Source organism: Nicotiana sylvestris, chromosome 9 (genome assembly GCF_000393655.2).
Source record: "Nicotiana sylvestris chromosome 9, ASM39365v2, whole genome shotgun sequence".
In the NCBI taxonomy this organism is placed as follows: Eukaryota; Viridiplantae; Streptophyta; class Magnoliopsida; order Solanales; family Solanaceae; genus Nicotiana; species Nicotiana sylvestris.
In genome coordinates, this window is record NC_091065.1 from 59604418 (window position 1) to 59630544 (window position 26127).

The 26127-nt window shown below is 35.8% G+C and overlaps 2 protein-coding genes across 2 annotated transcripts; one reads left to right on the forward strand and one right to left on the reverse strand.

The window, feature by feature from the left end:
• The first annotated feature begins 12076 nt into the window (after positions 1 to 12076).
• LOC104226719 (vesicle-associated membrane protein 722) lies at positions 12077 to 15499 on the forward strand. The gene is made up of 5 exons (XM_009778763.2): positions 12077 to 12531; positions 13934 to 14075; positions 14176 to 14296; positions 14419 to 14481; positions 15138 to 15499. Exons 1-5 carry the CDS (start codon positions 12342 to 12344, stop codon positions 15282 to 15284), a joined length of 663 nt encoding a protein of 220 aa, XP_009777065.1. The 5' UTR covers positions 12077 to 12341; the 3' UTR covers positions 15285 to 15499.
• Positions 15500 to 17001: 1502 nt separating this feature from the next.
• Positions 17002 to 26127, reverse strand: LOC104226720 (pantoate--beta-alanine ligase). The gene is made up of 4 exons (XM_070156575.1): positions 25296 to 26127; positions 18199 to 18312; positions 17875 to 18006; positions 17002 to 17421 (listed from the first exon to the last, which is right to left on the reverse strand). The coding sequence occupies exons 1-4, from the start codon at positions 25887 to 25889 to the stop codon at positions 17305 to 17307; spliced, it is 957 nt and encodes a 318-aa protein (XP_070012676.1). The 5' UTR covers positions 25890 to 26127; the 3' UTR covers positions 17002 to 17304.

Below are 26127 nucleotides of genomic sequence, written 5' to 3' on the forward strand. Positions count from 1 at the left end.
TCGAACGGACTTTAATCGAAGTGTCCTCGACTGAGAACACCTCGATTAAGGTCTATTAGACCCCAACTCTTTCTTTAAACTGGACAGACCCCCATGGTTTTGAGTTCTAGGGTTTATACGGTCCAATTTGGGGCTCGAAGGTCTCTACCTAAATTCGAACCAAACCAAGCTTGGTTTGGTTACGAGTGAGTCCAGGGGAGTGACTAGTGTGAGTCTGGGGTCGGTTGGTGTAGATCAGGTTTTTGCTCGAACCTTCAAATGAAGATTCGAGACGTTCGGGGAAGATTCGAAGTAAGCTGAGTGTGGATTTGTAGAGGGGGGATCATGGTGGTTTAAGGGTGTTAGTTTCACGGCCAGCGACGTCGTTGCCGCTGGCTTTCAGGCGAAGGGGTGGGGTGGCGGCTAGGGTTTTTCATGGGAACCGGTCTCTGAGTTTGAGAGAGACGAAGGAGTGAGAGAGGGGGGGTTTGGTTTGGGGGGCGTGGGGTGAGAGATTGCAGCTATATACGGGGTAGGCGGTTTGATCCTGGCTGTTGGATCTAGTGAGATCAATGGCCAGGATCTTTTCGTCAATGGGAATGACGTCGTGTGGTTTAATTGTGAGACTGGGTCGGTCTCAAACGGGAATGGGTCGGGCTATGAGGCGTGTTTGAGACCGTTGGATCAAGGGAGATGACCGACTCAGATCAAAGCTCCTGAAACGACGTCGTTTCTTTCGTCTGAGAGGCTGGGTCATGGACTGGGTCAATGTATAGCTTTGGGCCTGATTTTCTTCGGTTTGACATGAGCCCAATCCGAATTTCCCTTAATTTTTCAACCTTTTCTTTTCCTTCTTCTAATTTAACAATTAACAAAATTCCTAAAAATGTGAAACAAAAAATTAAACTATTAACTAACACATAACAACAATTAACATACAATTTAGAACATTAAAATAAAATCACACAATGACAACAAATAGCATAAAAATGCATATTTTTGTGATTTTTCTTTTAAAACCAAATTAAGGTTTAATTAATTCCTAAATGCACGATTAAATTGTAAATGCACATGCGACACATATTTTTGTATTTTTCTTAATTAAAGTAGAAATAAACATGCACAGACAAATATGAATAAATCACGGACAAGTCAAAATTATTTTATTTTGAATTTTTTGGGAGTAGTCCTTGTAGGGCAAAAATCACGTGCTCACACGTATCCACACCGAGACCGACCCTTGCTATCAACCCTTTGATCAATGAAACCCGAGAACAAATTGAATAAAAATTACTATGCTGAAATTTTCTCAAAACCTTCAGCTAATAACTAGAAAAATATCTCCCTTCGTTTGCGGCTCTCGTTTGCGGCTCTCGTTTGCGGCTCTTTCAAGAGAACTGTCTCAGATCCACATTATTGTTTGTTATGTGTATATATATATAATAAATCACCAACTCTTTCCCTATTTGGTTAGGGAAAATCAAAGGCGGTGATTTACAAGACCAATTCTCAAGTGGACCTTTCCATAAATTGTTTACTTAAAAACATAAATCCTATTCTCAATAGGATGAGGCGGCAGACGAGTCCTGTAAGAACTTCTATGACAATCCAATTTGGATCTTTAACAAACGAATCTTTGTTAATATTTATATATATATATATATAAATAAATATTAATTATAAGCATCAAATATATATATCACATATACATATTTCAAACCAAGAGATATAATTTAATTTTCTATTCCAAATAGAAAACTTCAGTTTGTTCACAATATCAATTATATCCTCTGTGCTAGCAAAGAATATAATAATATTTTATTTGGACTAATAATTTATTTATTTGACTAATTAAATTCTTTAATTTAATTATGAAATACTAAAGAAATTAATACTTTAGCAAAGCTCGTTAGTGTGCGACCCCATAGGTTCAATACTAAGCCGGTAGTAAATTGATTACATCAATATACTAATCAAGGGTGGCGTCTAGCAACACTCCTCAACGACCGGATAGCATGAAGTATACAATTTACTCTCAAGAACCAGTAGAAGAATAATGTAGTAATTCCTTCTGTCCTTATAGCTCTGGATCACCCTAGGATATGGTTCAACTGTCAAATCCTAATAGGCGACCAACTATGTGTTCATGTCAAATATAATCGACCATTGAATGACCTAAGAAACTCATTTCTTCTTTCATTCAATTGTCTTGGCCAAGGTCTTAATTTGGTCATTTATAATTCATGACAACATGGAGCTTAAACTCATTACCAAGAGTTGACAGATTCCATCTTGATCAATCACTATTCTACTAGCATTTAATCGTACCCAATATCCTTTCAACTATCGCCCTAGGGCCATAGGTGTCTAGTATCAAAGCACAATAAATAACTTGTCAATTACTATGACGATCTCAGATCAAAGGAAACGGTTACATCACATTCTTCAAGAGAATATCTTATTGACAGTTTATGGTAATTCTAACCATTAGGAATTATCCAATGAGTCGGTTCAATGATCATATCTCTATATGCATTATTTATCTATGTAATTTCGTTAATGAGATCAACTAATCTTTATCCCATAAAGACGATCACATAAATATTGATCTAACCGGATTACTAATGTCCAAATTAATAATCCTACGATCAAGAACAATTTTAGATTAAATTATAAGAAACTTTACTCTCATTATCATGATCTCCATCACAATGTCAAGTCTCAAAATTTAATCAAGGACCTTATCAAATTAATCAAGCAATTAATAACAATAATAAAAGAATATCAAATGTCATATATATTTTATATCAAATAACGTTCACAAAATTGTGTTCAAATCATCAAATATGATATTAGATCTAGGGTATACCTACTATATCCCTATGTATACATTTAATTTTCATTAAATCACTTTCTCCTTCCATTCCCTGATCATCCAGTGAAATAGATACTTTTGTTTAAAAATAAATAAATAAAAAAAGCACCTAAGGAAAAGAAAGGACTTAGAATATCCCTTTCTAAGTAGAATGCATAAAAACTTTTTATGCTTCTTTCAACTTCTCTATATATGTTTATCATGTTCTGGGAGAAAGCGTCCCCTCTATAAGGCATAACTTAGGTTTTCACAACGTGAGACTTTAAGTGGGCGTTTGGGCATTAGTATGGTAAAATTCCGGGAAAAAGTAAAAAAAAAAAATTTAAGTGAAAATGGTATTGGAAAGTTAGAATTGTGTTTGAACATAAATATAATTTTGGGTTTTTTTTTGGGTGATTTGAAGTGAAAATTTTGAAAAATAGGTTTTGGAGTTTTTCAAAAAATTCTGAAATTCATTTTCATGTGAAAATTGAAAATTTCATGACTAAACACCAATTTTGAAAATAAATAAATATTTTTTGAAAGGTAGGAGGATTCTTCAATTTGTGTGGACATGTAGCAACGCGACAACTTTCCTTTTTTTTATCTTCTTCTTTGATTAGGCAATTAATCTGGCAATACAATCGAATAAGCTATTGTAATGGCAATTACTGTAACCACCCCATTTTATACCCTTTTCGTCATACTTCCTTTTTCTATATTCAATACAGGATTTTGCTAATATTTTTTTTCCTATGGTTCCTCGAATGTTAGTACTAGAACTAGAATGTGCATGGACACAATATTTTGCAGCTAGGCACTGGTTAGTTAACGCAGAGTTATCACCATCCATCAAATATTCATTTGGTACATATACTGGCTTAAATATTAAGTCATGTTATTGGTGGGGGGAGTTATTTGAGGATCAAATTAGGATGTCACTTCAGTCATCTGCATTATGGTTAGTGGTTACACCAAATAGTACTCATCAAAAAGAGAAGTACAAACATCCATTTTTTGGACTGCTATTTAGTATTTAGCCAATATTTATTTTGTCATGAAAATTTAACCAAAAAACCTTAACTTCAGGACTTTGTGTCCTGGAAAATTGAACTGAAAAACTGAAATTCAGAACACACTCACTAATTTCTAAATAGTAAATAGCAACCCTCTAGAATGGCTACCTTGTGTCATTCAATCGCAATTTTAGGAGAGCAAATATTGCATTGCCTGATTAATGATCTTATATTAATAAATTTAAGATATGGAGTTGAAGACTGGAATATAATCTGATTAATTAATATCTTACATGGTGAAACAATTGAAGTGTGCACAAACTAATCTAAACATCATTATTATAAAAAACAGTACATATAATTATTAAATACTTTAAATAATTCTACTTATGATAGGTCCATATAACTACTACAACCAAAGGCGTGGTGGTGAGCCTTACTTAAAATAAAATTCTAGATCCATCATCTCTTGAACTAACTTAATTAAAAAACTTTGATAAGTTAACACAACTAAACTGCGAATGTAAGTAAGAAATTAGTTAGAAGTTGCTGCATAAGGCTATTCTATAGCTGACAATAATAATTGATAAACTCAACGCCATACATAGCTCGTGATTAATGCCTCATATTATGTTAATAAGTACCATACAAATTTAAAGTCAAGATGAATGCCAAGACCATTTTAGCAGACAAAAAGGAGGACAACGTAATGGGATAGTTAGAGATAAGAATGTTGATTATGTCCAAAATTGTGTACCATCCGTTGCTGCTAAGGAATCATCTAATATTTATTTTAAATATGCAAGTATCAGACTCAAAGATTTGTCAACTATAGACCAAATTTTCAATGAGTATAAATTTATGCTCTGATGGTGTATAGATTTTTCACGTCCGTTTACTTGTAACAAGATACAGTTTTTCATAACAAATATAATATGTAACACAGAAAATAAATTACGATACTATATTTAGTGATAATGAAAAATTCTTTACTTTTGTTAGTGTCTATTGATGTGTGGCTATAATTCCATAGTTTCGTACATTATTTGCCTTGTATTCTACATGCTTTAATGATAAATTACACTTTATATGCGCGTAATGGAGTCTATTTTATATGTAGGTGCATCGGAAATGAAAGTAGAGCTAAAGGGATGCTTAAACGTCGAAAATGCGCTCGAGAACGGTGAAAAGGAGAAGCCGGACAAAAGCCAGCTTGACCAGGCTTTATCCAGGTGAGGCCAACTTAAAGCCAGGCCTAACCAAGCTTTATCCAAGCGAGGTCAGCTTAAAGCCAGGCCTAAGCTGGCGTTATCCAGGCGACGCCAGGCCTAAGGCCAGGCCCAATCCGAGTTTTGAAGGTTTTAATTATTTCCGGCTTGACTAGGAGTTGACCTATACGTTTAGGTCTTGTCCTAAACATATAAATAGACCTAAAAACGTCACCTTTGGGGGATTTTAGTCAGACGGAGAAGGGGGGTCGAGTTTGGACACACTTGAGACCTACGGAGGCAAGAACACACTAGGAGCAAGGCGGAAAATTCTTCTACGAGTTTTTCACTTCCTTATTCCTATTTTTATTGTTGGTTATGAATTTGAGTATTGTGTTTTCACATACTTTTATGATTAGTTAATTTATTATCTAGAGTTTTGATAGAACCTATTGGAGGATGAATTCTTGTTATGTTTTAATATAATTTAACCTTTGGTTTTATCTACTTGTTCAATTACGTGCTTATTTCAGTTGATTGAATGGCCATCGATTGACTATGCCTATTTATTATGTATTGCTTGAGAAAGAGTGCATATTTAGGTTGTTGTTGAATAACGTCACTCCCACGGTATATGAGAGATCAATACGACGGGTTTAAAAGCAAGATTAGAGATAACGAAGCTTTGACGTGATCATAGTGAGCGGTGAAAAAGTGCGAGCTAGCGTAATTCGAGAGAATATAACTAGTACATTATTGTAGTTGCTCGAGAGAGAATTACGATAAGTTGAGTGCTCATGATCAGTAGAGAATACTTAGGCGAAATTATAGAAGACGAAGCGGGAAGGATTCCGATAATTGGGAAAATCATAACTCTAAACTTCCTAATCTTTTCTCCAACCCTTAGTATCCCTAGTTTTAATTTACATCTTTAATTTGTTAGTTAATTAGTTAGACATAAAAATCTTAATATTATAACTTAGGAATTATTTGAGCTTGTCTTCCGAGTGATATTGAACAGTTATAGTGAAAGCTTAGTTCTCTGTGGGATTAGACTTCAGACTTTTAGACCGGATTATATTTGCAGCGACCACTTATCCTTTTTAGGACTAGAGTTGGGCGTGATCAAATTTTGGCATCGTTGCCGAGGAACTAACGATGTAGTTGTAGCTGTATATATTGCTAGGGTTCAAGTTTGAACTTTTTTTTGTTTTTTTTTTTTTTGTATTTTTTTTTATAACTGTTGATTTGAGAAACATGACATCCTGGAATTATGAGAATTTTAATGTTGGTAATTCTACTGTTGATTCCTTGTGTGAATCGTGGCGGAAATCACTTGGGTCAAAATAGTCTAAATATTTTCGAGAGCGAGTTATGTGCACTAACTCAATCTTATGTGTGGGATGTGTGTGATATGTGTGGTGGTCAAGATGATCACTTTCATGGTTGTGCTTATATTTCTTATCTTCCCCAACCCCTTACTTTGATGGTTCTTCTTTTTCTTGTGAAGTTAATAGGAACAAAGAACCTGGGGATGATAACCTGAAAGAGATCAAACATATGCTAAAGTACCTTGTGGAACAAAATGATGAAAGACAGATGCACATACAAAGGCAAGATGCTACTATTCACAATCTGGAGGCACAAGTGAGTCAACTAGTTGAAGCATTTAATGCTCAACAAGCCAATATTGGGGATAGTAGTCAAGAAGAGCATGAATTAGACACTGAAATTGAGGTGCTAATGGAGGAGGTCAGAGTAGAACGCCAACAATCTATCCAACTAGAATTTGAGGATGTCGATGCTCAAGAAGTAACACTAGAGTCAGTCAAGGACATTGAAGATACAAAGTTAGTTGACTCTAGTGTGATTGGTGTTGAGGAGGTCAAAAATCATGAAGTTCATGTATTTGAGCGCATTGGACCTCATTCCAAATACTTCTCTACATTATGTACGGATGGTGAAAAGGTAATGGATCTTTACGAGCATAAAAAAAGAGTCCAAGGAAGAGGTAGATGAGCCTTATATTTTGAAATTCTCAAGGCCGTCTAGGCAAGGTGACACTCCTCTGTCGAGAGCCAAAAAGTGCATGAGACTTTATCTAATTTTTGGCTCGCAAGAATTTGTACCGCCCCAAGAGCATAATCATATGCTTGAATCAAAACTTGGGGTTCAATTCATAAGCTCGAGGTGAAGGCAAAAAGTTATTCACGTCGTGCCGCGATGTTAAATCACGCGCTTATTTGGAGGCAACCCAGCTTTATTTTTTTATTTTTAATTTAGTTTATTTTATTTATTTATTTTTATTATTGTATTATTATTGTAGTGTTGATTCTTGATTTTTAGGAGCATGGAACGCAAAGCCATTGGAATGAGGCAACAACAAACCAGATGGTTGGAACTAAGTGTGAGGTATCTGCACGAAGGATCAAGCTTGGGAGAAGTCTGAGTACCCCATGATATGCTAGTGCTTCGGCCTTTGGCCTACCAAAGAGTTCCTTTTACCCTCTTGTATGTATGGATGTGCATTGGGGACAATGCACAATTTAAAGTGTGGGATGAGGAGATTGTCTAGGTGACTTTTTATGCTATTTTAGTTGTGTTAGTTTAGTTGAATAATTTATTTTTGTAAAATAGAAAAGATGGGACTTTTCCCGACGATGGATCTATTAGACAATTTTCTTGACGGATTTAAGTCTAAAGAAAAAATAAAATAAAAATATTTCTTTTGTTAGGTAGTGTAGCAATTCCCCTTGATTTTTCTTTGTGTTGCGGTTCTTTTCAAGGGTTTTGTTTGAACTGGGTGTAATTAGTTTTTTTAAGGAATATGAGCCATTGTGTTGTATTTTGAATTGAAGCAATATCTCTTAACTTTGTTATGTCTTGGGAATAGTGATGTTTTGAATTGAAGCAATATCTCTTAACTTTGTTATGCCTTGAGAATATTGAGTACTTTGGTTGTGACGCTTAGGCTCAGTTTTTCGCTCTTGTATAACTACCTTAAATTGTATGATCTTAACTTTGCTTAACTGCGTTGACTAGAGTGTCTTGATGAAACCAATCCTGAGTGAGTTGTGTGCCATGTGTGTGTGAGGTTTGGGTGTTATTCTGTACATTGCATTTGATGCCTATAACTTGCCCCGTGTGTTTGCAAACTGAAATAATGGTTTTGTTCAGTCTTGGAAGTGATATAAGCGTTTTTTGTTGAGCCAGATATGTATATTTTACCGGCCTAATTGTTATGTATCGTAGTTTACCCCTTTGAGTCTGTAATCCTGTTTCTTTGGCAACCACATACAAGCCTTACCCATTTGTTTGAATTAACCATCTATTTAAATCATTGTAACCTCTTATGAGCACTTGAATTGTTTATGAACTGTGTGAAAGTTAAAGTGTGAGGGTGGTTGGTTTGGCTTTTGAGTGGAACTAATTAAATAAGGAGAAAGGTGCACTATTTTAAAAAAGTAAGAGCCACTTGAATTAAAAAATAATAATAAAGAAAAAAAGTAGTTGTATTGTTATGAAGAATATTCCTTGTGATGGTGACTTTTGATGTGATTGTGCTTAAAGAAGTATGAGATAATATACATTGAGGTGAAGGTGGAGTTTGGTTTGATATAAGTATGAGGTTTGAATGTTAAAGTATATGTATTAAAGTTCTTAGGGAGGTGTAGTCACTCTTATATCTAAATGTATCCTACCCGTCCCGCAACCTACATTACAACCAATTAAAGTCTTACTTGATCCTAGACTGATAAGCTCGATTAGTAGAGTAGTATACTATGGGCAAGCCTATGGTGCATCTTTTGTGGCATATGAATGTTATTTCTGACAGTGAGTGAATTCTTTCTATCTTGAGTTCCTAATTGTTCTTAAATTTCATTGTGTGTGGAACTACTCTCTTTTGTTGAGTGAGGGCACGTGATTCATGAAGGAAAGGTAATATCATTAACCTCCATATTAGAGTAAGTGAGTGAGTTGTGAATAATGCATGGTACTTGCGAGTCAAATTTTGAGGTAAAGATGTTACACCCTTGTACTTAGTCTATTTTAAAGATTCTTGGTGTGATGAATTAGGAGAATTGTTTTAAAAGGTCGTGTCTATAAGTGTAGTTTGATTGCTTGAGGACGAGCAAGGTTTAAGTGTGGGGTATTGATGTGTGGCTATAATTCCATAGTTTCGTACATTATTTGCCTTGCATTGTACATGCTTTAATGATAAATTACACTTTGTTTGCGCGTAATGGAGTCTATTTTATATGTAGGTGCATCAGAAATGAAAGTAGAGCTAAAGGGATGCTTAAACGTCGAAAGTGCGCTCGAGAACGGTGAAAATGAGAAGCCGGGCAAAAGCCAACTTGACAAGGTTTTATCCAGGTGAGGCCAGCATAAAGCCAAGCCTAACCAGGTTTTATCCAGGCGAGACCAGCTTAAAGCCAGGCCTAAGCTGGCGTTACCCAGGCGATGCCAGGCCCCGTCCGAGTTTTGAAGGTTTTAATTATTTTCCGGCTTGACTAGGAGTTGACCTACATGTTTAGGTCTTGTCCTAAACATATAAATAGACCTAAAAACGTCACTTTTGGGGGATTTTAGACAGATAGAGAAGGGGAGATCGAGTTTGGACACACTTGAGACCTACGAAGGCAAGAACACACTAGGAGCAAGGCGGAGAATTCTTCTACGTGTTTTTCACTTCCTTCTTCCTATTTTTATTGTTGGTTATGAATTTAATTATTGTGTTTTCACATACTTTTATGATTAGCTAATTTATTATCTAGAGTTTTGATAGAACCTCTTGGAGAATGAATTCTTGTTATATTTTAATATAATTTAACCGTTGGTTTATCTACTTGTTCAACTACGTGCTTATTTCAGTTGATTGAATGACCATCGATTGACTGTGCCTATTTATTATGTATTGCTTGAGAAAGAGTGCATATTTAGGTTGTTGTTGAATAACGTCACTCCCAAGGTATATGAGAGATCAATACGGCGGGTTTAAAAGCAAGATTAGAGATAACGAAGCTTTGACGTGATCATAGTGAGCGGTGAAAAGGTGTGAGCTAGCGTAATTCGAGAGAATATGACTAGTACATTATTGTAGTTGCTCGAGAGAGAATTACGATAAGTCGAGTGCTCATGATCAGTAGACAATACTTAGGCGAAATTATAGAAGACGTAGCAGGAAGGATTCTGACAATTGGAAAAATCATAATTCTAGACCTCCTAATCTTTTCTCCAACCCTTAGTATCCCTAGTTTTTAATTTACATCTTTAATTTGTTAGTTAATTAGTTAGATATAAAAATCTTAATATTATAACTTAGGAATTGTTCGATCTTGTCTTCCGAGTGATATTGAACAGTTATCGTGAAACCTTAGTTCTCTGTGGGATTCAACTCCGGACTTTTAGATCGGATTATATTTGCAGCGACAACTTATCCTTTTTAGGACTAGAGTTGGGCATGATCATCTATAATTTAAATTCAATTTTCACATTGATGCATGTTGGTATTAATAACATGTTTTGCCAAGCTTCTCCAATCCTAGAAGTACCTTTTTTCTTCCAAAGAGTGTTTTTTTTTCAAAGTTGAAGTGTTTGGCCAATCTTTTGGAATTAAAAAAAGGTGCTTTTGAGAAGAAGCAGAGAAAATAGCTTCTCTCCAAAAACACTTATTTGAAAATCACTTTTGAGAAAAATACACTTAGAAGTAGTTTTTAAAAGCTTGACCAAATACTAATTGCTGCTCAGAAATGTTTTTCAATTAATTAGCCAAACACAAACTGCTTCTTACCAAAAGTATTTTTGAAAAAAAAAAACACTTATCAAAATAAACTGATTTTTGCAGTTTGGCCAAACAGGTTTATAACCTGGTTTGATGCAGCGGGGTTGGCATGCAAGTATGACGAAAATTTCAAATGTTCCGCGTAACACATTACCTTAATTATGGTTTCACGCGATGTGCAAGAAAGAAAATAAATTCTAATAGTTGACTAAGAAAATAAAAATACCTGATCTTCAAAATTAATTTGGATAGTTTCATTTACCCCTACCGCATATTTCTAAATACTTTTGCAGAAGCTTCTTAGGGTTTTATGTAATTTGTGTATTGAGAGCGAACAAGTTATTTAGAAAGACAATTTGAATATAAATTCAATATAATAAAAATGCAACTTATACCTATAGTCAAACTTTATTTATTTTAACTTTCTCTTAGACAATGCTAAATAGAAAATGAGACTATCAAAATGGATACTTGTAATACTACACCATTATTGAAAGAGGTAGATTTCGATTATTCATACAGAAATGAAATATATCAAATAATTTGTTTTCATATGTCTAAACTTCGATAGATTGAATTATTCAATATTTATCCAAATAAAAAATAATTGATATTTAATGAAATAGTTAACTAAGTAGGCATAAGTTGATCCGAACTAATGTTATAAAAAAGATATTGTAGATTTCCGTAATATATTTTTGGCATCGAGCCATCGACTCTTGCAAAGTTTCACCCAAAGACCATGAAATGAAGAAAATAATAAGGCTTCTAGAAAATACATAGAGTATACCTGTAATACTTTTCTCTTTCAAGTATTTGACAAAATAATCCCAATTTGACCAAATGCGAAGAAAATAAGTAGGAATACAAAATTTAATGTCCTTGTTTAACTTCAAACCGTGTGTAATCAATACCAAAAGAAATTAAATCCGTTTCAAACTTTACAACAAAATTTATTAGTAGCCGCATAAGTTTGGCAGGATCACCGTAGCATAGCATCCGGTGCAATGGATGAGACTGCTCCTCCCTTAACCAGATATTTTGGGTTCGAGCCCTGATACGGAAAAATACTTGGTAGGGAGCACTTCCCCCGAATGGGGCCCTACACGGCGCGAATCCGGATATAATCGCGCTCCAATGCGGGTACCGTACACCGGGTGTAAAATAAAAAAAAAACATAAGTTTGGCAGGGGCAAATCCGTTAATTTCCTTGCAACAGAAGGGACTGTTTTTTAAGAAATTTTCAGCCCCAAAAGCCCCAAAAGCAAAGGCTTTTCTTCACAAGGAAAAATAGGAAGTAGGAAACTTCCCATTCCCAAAAATCAAAATTCATATCATCCCCCGCATCATCACGCTTCCCCTTTTTATCTTTTGCCGTTGCCTCAATTGCTTCATTCACATCATACGCATTTTCCATTTCTCCTATTTCTCTCTCTCGCTTTTTTTCTCTCTCTAGAACTCTACTATACTAGCTAGGGTTTTGGTTTCAGCCAAGAGAAATGGGGCAACAGTCGTTGATCTACAGCTTCGTTGCGCGAGGAACTGTGATCCTCGCTGAATACACTGAGTTTACGGGTAATTTCACTAGTATAGCCTCACAGTGCCTCCAGAAACTTCCTGCTTCCAATAACAAGTTCACCTATAACTGTGATGGCCATACTTTCAACTATCTCGTCGAAGATGGCTTCAGTGAGTTATTTTCCCTCTTTTCACTTCTGATAGTTTTGTTAATTGATTTTCCTGATTCAAGCATCCATGCATCTATGTTCCTTTTTTGCTGTGCGACTATTTCGTTTTCCTTGGATTTTCGTTTGATTGATTTCGGAATAGTGTAATCTGGATCTTAATAGAATATTGAGTAGTAATAATTAAATATTTTGTGGTAATTAGTTTAGTTAATGAAAATTTTTTCGTTGGATCTCATTCATTTCGTTGCTTATTTTAACATCTTTTTTTTATTTTCGTTTCCCTTTTTTCGGTGCTCTCCTTGTTCTGTTGCTGTATCCCATTTTTGGATAGTCAGTCTAGATATCTGTTTAATAGTAATAAGTAATGTAATTTAATTTTGTGGTAATTAGTTTAGCTAATGCATAATTTTGCTTTGGATCTCTTTCATTTCTGTTGCTGTGTTTGATTTCTGAATTGTGCAGTCTAGATTTTCGTAGAATACTGATAAGTAATATATTATATTGGTAATTAGTCTAGTTAATGCTTAACTTTGCTTTAGATCGGTTTGATTTCATGACCTATTAACACTTAAAAAATCACGCATGCCTAATTGGGATGTTGAATATTCCATGTAATTAGCAGAGGATAAGATATGGACTCTTTTGGAAGATCTCTCATTTTTGTGTAAATTTCTTGTATGTCTGTCATTATGTATGTATCATGCTAGTGTCTTCAATATAGCTTATAGTTGCTTCTGTCTTCTGCTTGACAAGATTTGATGACAGTGTACGTTTTATTCATAATATCTTAATTTAGACGGTAAACTGTCTGTTTTGCTCATTTAGGGGATTGTTTTGTATTGTGAAAGTGACTAAACACTGCTTTTAGATTTACCCATAGTAATTGTTATCTGCTGACTAGGTTTCCAGGCCTTAAGCGCTTGTCTATTTGCTTGCAAAATGCATTAATAAGCACACATGACCAACTTAGCAATATAGATGAAGTACTGTGCATTTCACCATAAAACTCAAGCTGAAGTTTATTTTTTTTTCATTTTTCAAATTGAAATGCACAACCTCTATCCTTGCAATTGGGGGTTTTTTTTTTGGGGGGGGGGGGGGGAGCTCTTCCTGCACGGCATAAGCCCCTTATTTTGTATGGCATCAAACTAAATTGTTGAAATGTTATTTGTCGATTTAAGGTAGAACGATAAGATTCCCTTTTGTTCGGTCTTTATATTTTTGTTTTCCTCAGATTCCGGTATGGAAGTTCTTCTGTCCATGATAGTTTTTTGTTTTCTTCATATTCTTGTTTCTATGCTCTAACTGTCCATGATTGATTACATGACAAATAATATGTAATGCTCCATTTCTTCCGCCTAATTTTTCATGCTGACATTGTTATACACCCTCTGTACAAACAGCATATTGTGTTGTTGCTGTGGAATCTGTTGGAAGACAGATTCCAATTGCATTTCTAGAGAGAACCAAGGAAGAGTTTACCAAGAAATATGGTGGAGGCAAGGCTGCTACAGCTGTTGCTAACAGCTTAAACAGGGAGTTTGGGTAAATTGCATTTTCTTTTCAGACTCTTTTCCCTTCTCCTTTATTATTGATGTTAGTGTTGAAAGTGATTCACGCCTTCATTCAAAACATTAATTTACAGGCCCAAACTGAAGGAACAAATGCAGTACTGTGTAGACCATCCAGAGGAAATTAGTAAGCTTGCAAAGGTGAAGGCTCAGGTTTCGGAAGTTAAAGGTGTGATGATGGAAAACATTGAAAAGGTAGAGAAGATTGACTTCCATATTGGATTATTCTGTTTTAGAGGACATATCTCTGTCGTTGTCCTGGAAGATTTAGAACCCGTAAGTTTATTTGGTTTTCTGATGAAACTTTGTCCTTGTAGGTTCTTGATCGTGGCGAGAAGATTGAACTTTTGGTGGATAAGACTGAGAATCTTCGCTCACAGGTATATAAATGACCATACAATGTCCCGTTACTGAAATATTTGAGTCTTCAGCTGTAGATGGATGAATCTCACAGTTATATATGAATAGAAGCTATAGTCATAAATCAACTTTTTTGCCTAGTTTGATTGATAGCACATGACAAGATGCTATGGCCTACTAGTTTCAGCAAATTCAAAGTGGTTTGAATATATTTACTTAGAATATGAAGGATATGCTAATGATTTAGCTGCATATTTTCTGTTGCAAGAAATTTCTAGTGGTTAATTACCTTTAACAAGAAAAAAAGAAAAAGAAAGTTCTAGTGGTTAAGCTCAGACCATTAATAGCAAACAGTAGCCTGGCAACTACAGTCAGGCAATCATTCGGCTATGTTGTTTTACATTTTATGTTTTGAGGATCGCTTAGTTAAACTATGCTTTCTGTGCAATCCATTAGGTCAACGGCTAGTGGTCTCCTTCCCTTAACTTTATAGGCAACTTGGTAATGGTTTATTTGCTCCACTGGGCTGGACCCTGTGAGCTGTTGTTACATCATTACACCTAATTGTTTCTTTTTTCCTTTACCTTCTTTCTGAACTTGCACTGGTGTTATTGTTTTTCTTTTTTTGTTCCATCTGAGCATGAAATATTCAAGTGAAATTTTTGTCTTGTTGCAGGCACAAGATTTCAGGACACAAGGAACAACAATGAGGAGGAAGATGTGGTTGCAGAACATGAAAATCAAGCTTATAGTCTTGGGAATTATTATTGCCTTGATTCTGATCATAGTTTTGTCAGTATGTGGTGGTTTCAATTGTCATTAGTGTGGTTCCTCATCCTTACTAGGCTGGATGTTGATTGAAAATTGTGACACTTAATCTTTGTAGCAGTGGCATGTCAGTTCCTTATAATTCTTTTTTTCTTTTGTTGTGACATCTTTTGTTCTATGCTCTGTATCATGAGACACTGCCTGTATAGCTTGTAATGCTGAATTCTTTTGAGTATACTATTGAATGAGTCTCCCTCGTTCACCAGGTCACATAGTGATTCTTGATTTTGTTGGTTCTGAATTGGATGGAAAAAGACTGAAACGAAGGAACCAGAGGAGAAATAATGTGTACTGCGTCTTTCTTTTCCTCCTCTCTATTTGAACGGCTTCATTATTATGCTATCATTTTTTCTGTGGGGCTCCTTATATGTGTACTAGTTTAAATCTTGTGCTATGATTGGACTTTTAAAAGCTGTTTTGCAGGGAAAGTTAATAATAGTCCACTTAAATTTTAAAGGATTATGCGAGGTCCGCTTGTGATAAATATTAAATTCACTGTGTGATTTCATCATGTTTCTTCTATATTTTGTTGGTTTTTGTGTGGCCGTAAATATGCTTCTGTCGAGTGTGTTGAGAATTCGAAAGCCTTTTAATGATATTTCTGGCTTGTTTTGATTGAGATAGCAATATCTTGTGGGCTTATTCCTCTATCCCTGAGCATGATTGTGTTGAAGTGAAAAAGGTCAAATATACCATTCTACTTGATGTCGTCTACATACAACCTCCGTTATATTATCCGGTCAAATTTACTCCTACTGTTATACTATCCGGCCAAATTTACCCCTATTATCAACAAACTTTTAAAAATTACCCCTTGATCTGTTAAGTAATCCAAAATTTCCCAATTTTCTTTTATTTAAATCACTTGTTGAGTTGTTGTTCTTGCTTCACTATTTTCAAAAATTACTATTGATGTGAATGCTAAAGGTACTAGACTATACAAATTATTCATGGATATTTTTAATTACCAATGCACCTACTTCTCTTCTTGTGATAATGAGTTTGGAATTGGTTTAAAATTTTATTTATTTTTCAACCATATACATACAGTAGAATTCAATAGGTCTATTTATTGTGTATTACATGCATGATGCAGCTGATCATCATGTACATATATATTCAAACATATTTTGTTATTGTCTAGTTAATATAGAGTTCGATCGACTAACTTTAGAGAGCACGATGCGTAGACATTTGATTAAAGCAAAGTTGAATTCGAGAATGTAAAGTTTCCAAGAAACTTCAACTTCTATCACTAATACTTGCAAAATCTTCATACCTTTGGTGTAACGAATTCACGTGGGATGTTGTAAATACTTATGAAATTTAGACAAACTACCTAATTTAGATTCTTCAATTTACTATACTTTGTTTACTTACCGTTTTATTATTTTAATATTTCTTCTCTTATTTTTTTTCCAATAAAGAAAGCAAGTAAATACTAATTAATTCGAAAATAGTGGATCGAAAAAAAAAGTGACTTAATTAAAATAATTTGGGAGATTTTGGGTCACCTGACGGACTAAGGGGTAATTTTTAAAAGTTTGCTGATGATAGGGTTAAATTTGACCGGATAGTATAACGGTGTGGTAAATTTGGCCAGATAATATAACAGAGGTAAATGAAAGTAAAGGGGTATACTTGGCCCTTTTCCCTTGTATGAACCATCTTGTATTGTGGAAAGGTGCCCGGACAGAATTCTAGAGCGAAGATCAGACCGAAGAAATGATTTTATAGCCGAGGACAGGAGGTGATCAGACTTGTCGAAGAATCAGTAAATGATGGTTCTGGTTCTCATCGTCAAAAAAAAAACCAAGACAATAGTAGAGCAGTATGAAAAGACTAGCTAATTGCTCCATATTTTACTTGCAGCTGGAAAGATGATTCTTCCACTTTGAGAAAAGTCATTTTTAGATGGCTTTTACAAACTGCAAAGCTTCTTGCAAACCAGGGACTAGTACTTCACCTCAGTTTTTATATATTTGGTTATCGTATATATTTTTGGTGGCTCCATCTCATATATTTATTTCCATGTTGTCAACGAGCCTGACCTTTCCAAACCATGCTGCTACACAGAATACAACTGGTCTCTTGATTGTTTCCACCGGCTCTAAACTTTCTTGCTCCACAATCTGATGCAGAGAAGGTGTCAGCAATGAGGTAAACAAGATAACCAGACCAAGAAATGATTTGGAAACAACTTTTTTTGTATTCATAACCTTTTTATGTTGCTAAGTGAAAACATTATGGAACACTGCACAGATACGCTTCTGAGACGCTAACCATGCAAAATATTGCTTTATATATCTACTAGTTTAAGAGGAGGGTAAAGGAAACAGTAGTATGACTTTTATGTCATTGGAATTTCAGTGGTGGAAAGGCAATTGGAGAGCTTTATGGTCACACGTCTTGACAAGTCAATAGTACTCGTGTATTTTCCGATTGGCAAATATAACTTACAGCTAGAGGACATTGAAAGCACAATTGTCAAGATCATACCATTCTTCCTAAAGTGATTGAGTTCCCAGTTGGTATTCTATTGTTTATATCCATATGAAAGTTATTATTATTATGTAAGTTCTCACTTCAGCATAATCAACCCTTCCATCGGCTTCATCTATGATTTGAATAGCTGAATTTATCAGCTCTCCGCAGTTGACCTGTCCCTTTCCTGCCTCAACTTTGGCTTTAGACAGTGCTCGGCTAATAGACAAAGCCTGTGGAATAGTATAAAAAGCAAAAAAATTTCAATTAGCACAAATGCCAGACAATAATAATGAGAGAGCCTTAGCAAGAAATCAGTTTTTGCGTATGCATTGTCCCATACATCTTGATTCTGAATAAGCTAATGTTTGCCATAATTCATGTTCCTTCATCATGCTAAGAGATACTAATAATAGAAGAAGCACCTTTTGTCTGTCCTCAGGCGAAAGTTTCACATTGCGGGAACTCATTGCAAGGCCATCATGCTCTCGTACTATGTCAGAACCAATTACCTTTATCCCAAAATCAAGATCTCGAACCTGAAACAGAATTACTTTGAGACTATCAATTTAAAATCACATCAGACTTCAGCTCTGAAGTATAATGCTTGATTAAGACTAGCAAAGAAACAGAATCCAAACAACATCTCAACAACATTCCCCAATAAGCAGCTTTACTTTCAGCAGGCAGATATGGCCATATTGGATTGCTTTATCCACACAAGGAAGAAACTTATCTGCACTTGTGTTTTCACCAAAACTATATTATGCGTAACATGTGTCGTTTAGCATAAAATTGTTGTTCCTCTGTACTTGTAAATAATGATTCTGGAAATTAGAACGTTAGCTTATAAACGTAAATATAAATAAAAAACAGAAATTAATTCGAGCCCACTGAATTCACAGTGTTTCCTTAAGGAATTTAATCCCCTCCTAGTACCCAAGGTTATAGATTATTTCCTCCCAGGATAGAACGAATTACACACTAGTGTAGCGGTACTTCAAACCCCAGTGTTTCAACGAATACAAAGTTCGGCAACAAATCACACTTATGGATGCTTTGTTTGTAGTTAAAAACAATGCAGAATAAGGAGGACAACTCAGAAGTCGAATGGAAATTCTGAGAGGAAGGAATGCAAAGTATAGCCAATGTTGAATTCTTACTGAAGAGAATATCAAATTGCAATTCGTTTTTCCAGTGTATACGCAGTGTATACAGAGTGTATATCCAGTATATGCAGAGTGTATATCCAGTGTATACAGAGTGTATATTAAGTGTATACAGAGTGTTTCAAGTGTTTTTTTCGATGTGTTCTTCTTTCTCTCCAACTTATGCTCTATTTATAGCAGTTATTTGAGAGAAATCCGCCCCTTCCATGGTGCAACAAGCACTAGATCATGGAGAAAGCACTTACATGGTGGTATATACACTTGCTTGGTGGGAGGAACACTTGCACCATTGTGGGAGGTGCACTAGGCTGCATTGTTGCTTAGTGTTGCAACACAATACACGGATTGGAAAACATCCGTTACAAACACGGATTATATCACGTTAATATTCACTATTAACAAATAAATTTGGTCCAAAAAATTAATCAATCGATCGATCATTTGACCAAATCCGAATCCAAATCCCATTTCCCATTCACTCTAATTTTAAGACTATTTCATCTTAAACAAAAACTCAACAATCCCCCACATGAATGGGGAATGGCTATATCATGGAAGTATGCATGAAAAACTTGTGTGATTTGCAAACAAGAATTAATTGCATCTGGATAAGTAGGTTTCCCTTTGAACTTTCCGTAGTGAACTTATGTCGGATATACTCGGTCAATCGGTAGATTTGATATCTTTGAACCGTCGAACTTTAGTGTATACCTAGACAACCATAAGTCACACAATCAATCCCTTAACCGTCTTTGGTTCTCATTGTTGTGTTCGTTTCAGCCATGAACACTGCCTGGTTTCATAAGTGCGTAGAGAATTGGCCTTGCAAAATTCTCCTTGAAGCGGCTAACACTTCACACATACATAGGTGATTCCTAAACGTGTCATCTCATAGATACACTATTTGATATACCCTGTATCAAATTTAGAAATCATTAAAAAGCCTTAATGCTTTATCCTTGGTACTGAACATTGTCTCATCACGAGAATGGACTAAAACAAATTTTGTTGACAATGTTGAACCGTCATTAATGACTTTGTTTGATCTCCTTGAACCTAGATCTTGGGATCTCCAGTCTTCTAGGTAGAGTTACCGCCACAATGACTTGTTCTTGGCCATAGTCCCATTCCCTCGATGATTTCTCAACTACCTCTCTAGTTAGGCCTTTTGTAAGTGGATCTGACACATTATCACTTGACTTTACATAGTCAATCATGATAATTCCTCTAGAGAGAAGTTGCCTAACGGTTTTATGTCTTCGTCGTATATGACGAGATTTACCGTTATACATAACGCTCCCAGCCCTTCCAATTGCCGCTTGGCTATCACAGTGTATGCATATTGGTGCCAACGGTTTGGGCCAAAATGGAATATCTTCCAAGAAATTCCGGAGCCATTCAGCTTCTTCACCGGCTTTATCTAAGGCTATGAACTCAGCCTCCATTGTAGAGCGGGCAATACATGTTTGTTTGGACGACTTCCAAGATACCGCTCCTCCACCAATAGTGAATACATATCCACTTGTGGACTTCGAATCAGTTGAACCGGTGATCCAATTTGCATCACAATATCCTTCAATCACCGCAGGATATTTACTGTAGTGCAAATCAAAGTTTTGGGTATGTTCTAAGTATCCCAAAACTCGTTTCATTGCCATCCAGTGAGATTGGCCTGGATTGCTCGTGTATCGACTTAGTTTACTTATAGCACAAGCTATATCTGGTCGTGTACAATTCATGATGTACATTAAGCATCCCAACACACGAGCATAATCCAATTGTGATATGCTTTGGCCTTTGTTCTTTGCTAGTGCAAGATTCACGTCAATTGGAGTCTTTGCAACTTTAAAGCCCAAGTGCTTGAATTTTTCAAGTACTGTCTTAATATAATGAGATTGTGACAATGCCAGGCCTTGAGGAGTCTTTTGGATCTTAATCCCCAGAATTAAATCTGCAATTCCCAAGTCCTTCATATCAAACTTGCTAGTTAGCATACGCTTAGTAGCATTTATGTTGGCAATGTTATTACTCATTATCAGCATATCATCCACATATAGGCAAACAATGACTATGTGATTTGGAACATTTTTAATGTACACACATTTATCACATTCATTTATCTTAAAACCATTTGACAACATTGTTTGGTCAAATTTCGCATGCCATTGTTTGGGTGCTTGTTTTAGTCCGTAAAGGGACTTAACAAGTCTACATACCTTATTTTCTTTACCTGGAACCACAAACCCTTCAGGTTGTTCCATGTAAATTTCTTCCTCCAACTCTCCATTTAAGAAGGCCGTTTTAACATCCATTTGATGAATTTCAAGACCATACACTGCAGCTAATGCTACTAACATCCGTATGGACGTAATCCTTGTAACTGGGGAGTATGTATCAAAGTAGTCAAGACCTTCTCGTTGTCTATACCCTTTGACAACAAGTCTTGCCTTGAATTTATCAATAGTGCCATCATCTTTCATTTTTCTCTTAAAAATCCATTTAGAACCCAAAGGTTTATTTCCAGGAGGAAGATCAACCAATTCCCATGTATGGTTGTTCAATATGGATTCTATTTCACTATTGACTGCCTCTTTCCAGAACAATGATTCCGAAGAAGACATAGCTTCTTTAAATGTTCGAGGCTCATTTTCCAATAAGAAAGTCACAAAATCTGGTCCAAACGAAGTAGACGTTCTTTGACGTTTACTACGTCTTGGATCCCCCTGATTAAATGTACTTTCTTTTGTTTCTTCCCGAGGTCGTTTAGATACTTCACCAATCGACTCGCATTCCTTTTTATACGGATATATATTTTCAAAGAACTCAGCATTATCTGATTCTATAACCGTATTATTATGAATGTCGGGATTTTCTGATTTATGAACCAGAAATCGATATGCTTTACTATTAGTTGCATATCCTATGAAAACACAATCAACTGTTTTCGGTCCTATTTTTACCCTTTTGGGTTTAGGAACTTGCACCTTTGCCAAACACCCCCACACTTTAAAATAATTCAAGTTGGGCTTCCTTCTTTTCCATTTTTCATATGGAATGGATTGTGTTTTACTATGGGGTACTCGATTTAGTATTCGGCTGGCCGTAAGAATGGCTTCCCCCCACAAGTTCTGTGGCAAACCAGAACTTATCAACAATGCGTTCATCATCTCCTTTAATGAACGATTCTTTCTTTCCGCAATCCCATTGGATTGGGGAGTGTAAGGGGCTGTTGTTTGATGAATAATTCCATATTCTAAACATATTTGTTCAAAAGGAGATTCATATTCACCACCCCTATCACTTCTTATCATTTTGATTTTCTTGTTAAGTTGCGTTTCAACTTCATTTTTGTATTGCTTGAATGCGTCTATTGCTTCATCTTTACTATTAAGTAAGTAAACATAGCAATATCGAGTACTATCGTCAATAAAAGTTATGAAATACTTCTTTCCACCGCGAGATGGTATTGACTTCATGTCACAAATATCTGTGTGAATTAAGTCTAAAGGATTTGAATTCCTTTCAACCGACTTATAAGGATGTTTAACATACTTAGATTCCACACATATTTGACATTTTGATTTTTCGCATTCAAACTTAGGCAATACTTCCAAGTTTATCATTTTTCGCAAGGTTTTATAATTGACATGACCTAAACGTACATGCCATAAATCATTTGACTCAAGTAAGTAAGAAGAAGCTGAAGTTTTATTATTAGTTTCAACAACTATTACATTCAGCTTGAAAAGGCCCTCAGTAAGGTAACCTTTTCCTACAAACATTTCATTCTTACTAATCACTACCTTGTCAGATACAAAAACGCACTTGAAACCGTGCTTTACAAGAAGTCCAGTAGAGACTAAGTTCTTCCTAATCTCGGGAACATGAAGGACGTTGTTCAAAGTCATGACCTTGCCAGAAGTCATCTTGAGAAATATCTTACCGTATCCTTCAATTTTTGCTGTAGCAGCATTTCCCATAGAGAGCGTCTCTTCGGGTCCAGCAGAAGCATATGTAGAAAATGCTTCCCTCACAGCACAAACATGGCGAGTGGCTCCAGAATCAATCCACCACTCCTTTGGGTTTCCTACCAGGTTGCATTCAGAAAGCATGGCGCACAAGTCATCAACATCATCATGCTTTTCTACCATGTTTGCTTGACCCCTTTGCTTGTCTTTCTTCCGAGCACGACACTCCGTAGATTTGTGTCCGGTTTTCCCACAGTTGTAGCAGTTTCCACTGAACCGCTTCTTGCTTGGGTTGTATTTCGGACCAGAAGCCTTCTTTCTCTTTTTGTTATCTTCAACAATATTTGCTCCCATTATTGTTGAATTTCCACGGCCTCTTCTCTCAGCAGCTTTGTTGTCCTCTTCGATTCTCAATCGAACAATGAGATCTTCAAGGGACATCTCCTTTCGTTTGTGTTTCAAATAATTTTTGAAGTCCTTCCACAATGGAGGCAACTTCTCAATTATTGCTGCTACTTGGAATGCTTCATTGATGACAAGACCTTCAGCAAGTAGATCATGAATAATCACTTGCAATTCCTGGACTTGGGTAATAACAGACTTGCTATCTACCATTTTGTAGTCCAAAAATTTTGCGGCGACGAATTTCTTCATCCCGGCATCTTCAGTTTTGTACTTCTTTTCAAGTGCATTCCACAATTCTTTTGACGTCTCCACGCCACTGTATACATTATACAGATTATCCTCCAGCCCGCTAAGAATATAATTCCTGCACAAGAAGTCAGAATGCTTCCATGCCTCAATCACGAGAAAGCTATCATTCTCTGGAGTTTCATCTGGAAGATCAGGAACATCTTCCTTGATGAACTTCTGTAGACATAACGTAGTCAAGTAGAAGAACATCTTTTGCTGCCAGCGCTTGAAATCCATCCCGGAAAATTTTCCGGGTTTCTCTGCCGGTGCCAACGCCGGAGTTCGACTTGTCGATGCGTTGGCAGTCATCATCGGAACAGCTTGATTTCCGTCATTCGCCATTTTTACTGTAAAAATGACACAATCAAACGTTTAATAAACGTTTAAAACTGGAGTGAAAAATCACGTAGATTTTAATCTCCAACAAAATGCCACGAAGGTTTTAAAACTGGAGTAAAAATCACGTAGATTTTAATCTCCAACAAACCGCAACGAAGGCTTAACTCTCCAAACGGGAGTACACAAAAAACCACAAAGGTTGGAAACAAGGTTATAGTTTCCAGAATAATAAAAGTAACACAAATACAGAAATTAAATTATTAAATTATTAAATTCCTTAAGATTGTTGTTCCTCTGTACTTGTAAATAATGATTCTGGAAATTAGAACGTTAGCTTATAAACGTAAATATAAATAAAAAACAGAAATTAATTCGAGCCCACTGAATTCACAGTGTTTCCTTAAGGAATTTAATCCCCTCCTAGTACCCAAGGTTATAGATTATTTCCTCCCAGGATAGAACGAATTACACACTGGTGTAGCGGTACTTCAAACCCCAGTGTTTCAACGAACACAAAGTTCGGCAACAAATCACACTTATGGATGCTTTGTTTGTAGTTAAAAACAATGCAGAATAAGGAGGACAACTCAGAAGTCGAATGGAAATTCTGAGAGGAAGGAATGCAAAGTATAGCCAATGTTGAATTCTTACTGAAGAGAATATCAAATTGCAATTCGTTTTTCCAGTGTATACGCAGTGTATACAGAGTGTATATCCAGTATATGCAGAGTGTATATCCAGTGTATACAGAGTGTATATTAAGTGTATACAGAGTGTTTCAAGTGTTTTTTTCGATGTGTTCTTCTTTCTCTCCAACTTATGCTCTATTTATAGCAGTTATTTGAGAGAAATCCGCCCCTTCCATGGTGCAACAAGCACTAGATCATGGAGAAAGCACTTACATGGTGGTATATACACTTGCTTGGTGGGAGGAACACTTGCACCATTGTGGGAGGTGCACTAGGCTGCATTGTTGCTTAGTGTTGCAACACAATACACGGATTGGAAAACATCCGTTACAAACACGGATTATATCACGTTAATATTCACTATTAACAAATAAATTTGGTCCAAAAAATTAATCAATCGATCGATCATTTGACCAAATCCGAATCCAAATCTCATTTCCCATTCACTCTAATTTTAAGACTATTTCATCTTAAACAAAAACTCAACAAAATTTTGATCACTTAACTACTGTTAAATAATGTACTAGCTCAATTTGTGAGCATCGCTTTTCTTAGAGTTAAATTTCGTTAATTTGATGCAAACGCCGAGCGCAACTAAGATCATCTACAAACCAATCCAACATTTTTAAACAAAACAAGATGAACTCTTTTTTAGTAAGCTTACCATTCTCTGAATAATCCTCCATTGTTGATAATCCTTCTTGCCAAAGACAGCAACATCAGGCTCAACAATATTGAACAACTTGGTAACAATAGTAGCAACCCCTCTAAAAAAAACAGGCCTACTCTTCCCACACAATCCTTTTTCCAAATTTTCAACTCTAACCCAAGTTTCATGCCCCATCCCTTTATCTTCAACACAAGATAACACCTTTAAACCCTCATTCTCTTTTTCATTAATCCTCTCAGCTGACCTAATTAGTCCCATTTCAGAATTCCCATAGTCATACAAATTCTTGGGGTGGAATACAACATCAACGCCATTAGCAACAGACTTGAGTTTCTGAATATCGCCTTGAAAATCAGAAGGGTATGTGGAAAGATCTTCATTGGGTGAAAATTGACCTGGATTTACATAAATGGACACAACTATAAGGTCAGTATGTTTTTGTGCTTCTTGGACTAGAGAAAGGTGACCCTCGTGAAGGTAACCCATAGTGGGGACAAAGCCAATTGTATGGTTTAGGGATCTCATGGTTCTTGTCCATTTTCTCATCTCTTCCTTGTCTGTGATGATAACTGGTTCTTTACCTGCCATTTTCAATTAAGATTGTGGAGGATTTTTGCTTGATTGTGTTTATTGGAGCTATCCACTTGGAGTAATTGACCAAGATTTTGACCGATTCTATGTATGAGTATGGGATTGTTTGGGAAGGCTATAAGATGGACAGACGCCAATAGGTCTAGGCCTCTAGGGTGAGCAAGTTTCAGGTGAAAAAAGTGCTTTTATGTCAACGATTGAACTATCATAAAAAGTGGACCGACCATTTAGCATT